At 50.3% G+C, this 2913-nt stretch overlaps 1 protein-coding gene across 1 annotated transcript; it reads left to right on the plus strand.

Annotated features, from left to right (window-relative positions):
• Positions 1-115: 115 nt before the first annotated feature.
• SOX11 (SRY-box 11) lies at positions 116-1463 on the plus strand. The gene has a single exon (XM_026067249.1). It carries the CDS (start codon positions 117-119, stop codon positions 1323-1325), a length of 1209 nt encoding a protein of 402 aa, XP_025923034.1. The 5' UTR covers position 116; the 3' UTR covers positions 1326-1463.
• Positions 1464-2913: the final 1450 nt, after the last annotated feature.

A 2913-nucleotide genomic window follows, 5' to 3' on the forward strand; every position in this document is an offset into this window, starting at 1 on the left:
AGGTGCGCCGCCCGTGGGAGGGGGCGCGGCGGCCGCTTTGTCGCGCCCGAGGAGGGAGAGAGCAGCGGCGGGGAGAGAGGCAGAGACGCGCTGCAGCGAAATCGTAGGACCCCGCCATGGTGCAGCAAGCGGAAAGTACAGAGAGCGAGAGCAACCTGCCCAGGGAGGCGATGGACACAGAAGAGGGCGAGTTCATGGCTTGCAGCCCGGTCGCTTTGGATGAGAGCGATCCGGACTGGTGCAAAACGGCGTCGGGGCACATTAAGAGACCTATGAACGCGTTCATGGTGTGGTCCAAAATTGAGAGGAGAAAAATCATGGAGCAGTCTCCGGACATGCACAACGCGGAGATCTCCAAGCGCCTGGGCAAGCGGTGGAAAATGCTGAAGGACAGCGAGAAGATCCCTTTCATCCGGGAGGCGGAGAGGCTGCGGCTCAAGCACATGGCCGATTACCCCGACTACAAATACCGGCCCAGGAAAAAGCCCAAAATGGACCCGTCGGCCAAGCCCAATGCCAGCCAAAGTCCAGAGAAAAACGCACCCACCAGCAGCAGCAGCAAAAACGCCAAGAGCTCCAGTAAGAAATGTAGCAAGCTGAAATCCTCCTCCGCCTCCTCTCCCCCCAAGCCGGGAGCCAAAGCCGCCCACCACGGGGACTACGCGGGCGACGAGTACGTCTTCGGCACCCTCAAAGTGAGCAGCAAGACGGTCAAGTGCGTCTTCATGGACGAGGAGGACGAGGACGAGGAGGACGAGGACGAGCTGCAGCTGCGGATCAAGCAGGAGGCGGAGGAGGACGAGGAGGACGAGGAGCCGGGGCAGCAGCAGCTGCGGCGGTACAACGTGGCCAAGGTGCCGGCGAGCCCCACCTTGAGCTCCTCGGCGGAGTCCACCGAGGGGGCGAGCCTGTACGAGGAGGTGCGGGGCGGCGYGGCGGCGCACGGCAGCGGCGGCGGCAGCAGACTCTACTACAGCTTCAAGAACATCACCAAGCAGGGCCCGCCGCCGCCGCCGCCCGGCCTCTCGCCCGCCTCCTCCCGCTCCATCTCCACCTCGTCGGCCGGCAGCGAGGAGGCGGACGACCTGCTCTTCGACCTCAGCCTCAACTTCTCGCAGCACGGCCACGCCGCCGCCGAGCTGGGGGTGGGCGCCGCCGCCGGCAACCTCTCCCTCTCGCTGGTGGACAAGGATCTGGACTCCTTCAGCGAGGGCAGCCTCGGCTCCCACTTTGAGTTCCCCGACTACTGCACCCCGGAGCTGAGCGAGATGATCGCCGGCGACTGGCTGGAGGCGAACTTTTCCGACTTGGTGTTCACGTACTGAGCGGCGGAGCGGGCGGGCGCCGGCCCAGCGGCGGCGCCGAGGTGATGCTGGGGGCGCCGGGAGCGGCGCGGCTGGAGCGAAGCGGCGGCGGCGGCGGTGGTGGTGGTGATGATGATTTTTTTAAAAAAAGTCTTGTTTTCTTTCAAAAAAAGTCTCGAAGTTAGTTCCAAACCGAGCCCGGGAGTTGTGATTTTTTTTTTTAATTTTTGTGGGTTTTTTTTATTTTTATTGCATTTGGTGATAACAGCAACGGCAAATGGGACTGGGGGAAAAAAATGATACAGAAGGCGCTGTTTGAAGCTTGTCGGTCTCTGATTGAAGTCTGGAAGATGGTCTGCAAAGAAGTCTTTTGGCAGCACAACTGTTACTCAAGGGGGTTTGTGGATTTTTTTTTTTTCCCGTGAGAGATCTTAAAGAACTGTTCCTGATTATTTTTTTATTTTTATTTTTTTTTCCGAAAGGGACCATTGCAACTTTTTTTGGAGGGAGAAAACTGATGTCTTCTATGCATCCGATTCTTAACAAAGCTGCAGGGAGCTTGAAAAAATGCAGACTGTACAAACGCTTACAAATAACTGAACTGACTTAAGATCAGAGTTTACTTTTCAGATCAAATTGTTTATGGTTTTACAAATGTGATTTCTACTTGCCAACTTTTTTTTTTGTAACTTGTTCCCTTATACCTCCTTGATTGAATACCAGACAGCCTAGACCTCAGTACAAAAAGGTATTGAAACATTTTTGATACATAACAGACCTCAGTCTTTTTTAAAAATTAATATATTTTCAGGCGTATTTTTGTACAGTGAAAAGGGAACATTCTTGCTGTGTTTTTTCAGTAAGACTTTTCAGGCACTTCTTCCCTTTTATTTTCTTTTTTTCTCTGTTTTTAGCATGCAAGTTTGTTGGTACGTTACGTCCTGGTTTTAAAAGGATTAAAATTTTAAAAAATAATCCTTGCATCTAAAGGCCTTGTGGTTTTAAAAAAAAAAAAAGAAACAAACACTTTTTTTGTACAGCTATAGTTCAGATTTGTTCAATATTTGTAGGTAAAGATTTATTGAAAATGGTGATATAGACCTCAGAGCTGTTATCTTAGTTTAAAAGATTGTATATGTACTGTACTATAGTAGGACTTTATGTATCTCATACGCTGTGATATGTGGATGGGGCCCCAGATGGAAGGTATGAAACTGGATTCTCGATTTTAGCAAAAAAGAAAAAAAGGCACATAGTTAAAGTTTCTCATGTTGTGCAATATAATCTAAAGTACAGACCATCTGCATATTTTGTAGCAAATGATGGCAAAAGCAGACTTGTGCACTGTCAACATCATAGCCTGTTTTTTTTTAAATGCTGAAAGTCTGTATCTTGACAATTTTAATAAATCAGCTGGAACTGATAGAAACTCGTATCGCTATTAGTGTCTATAGAAGTAACGCTGGAGATGCCGTGTTGTCACCCCCCGCCTGCGGAGGAGCGTTAGCTGTAGGCTGTTGTGCGTGTACAGAGCTAGGGGGGAGCGGAACTAAGGAGCGTTTCTTTTTTTTTTTCCTTCCCTCCTTTCCTCCTTTTTTTTTTTTTTTTT

This window comes from Apteryx rowi, unplaced genomic scaffold (genome assembly GCF_003343035.1).
Source record: "Apteryx rowi isolate R43461 unplaced genomic scaffold, aptRow1 scaffold_256, whole genome shotgun sequence".
Classification (NCBI taxonomy): domain Eukaryota; kingdom Metazoa; phylum Chordata; class Aves; order Apterygiformes; family Apterygidae; genus Apteryx; species Apteryx rowi.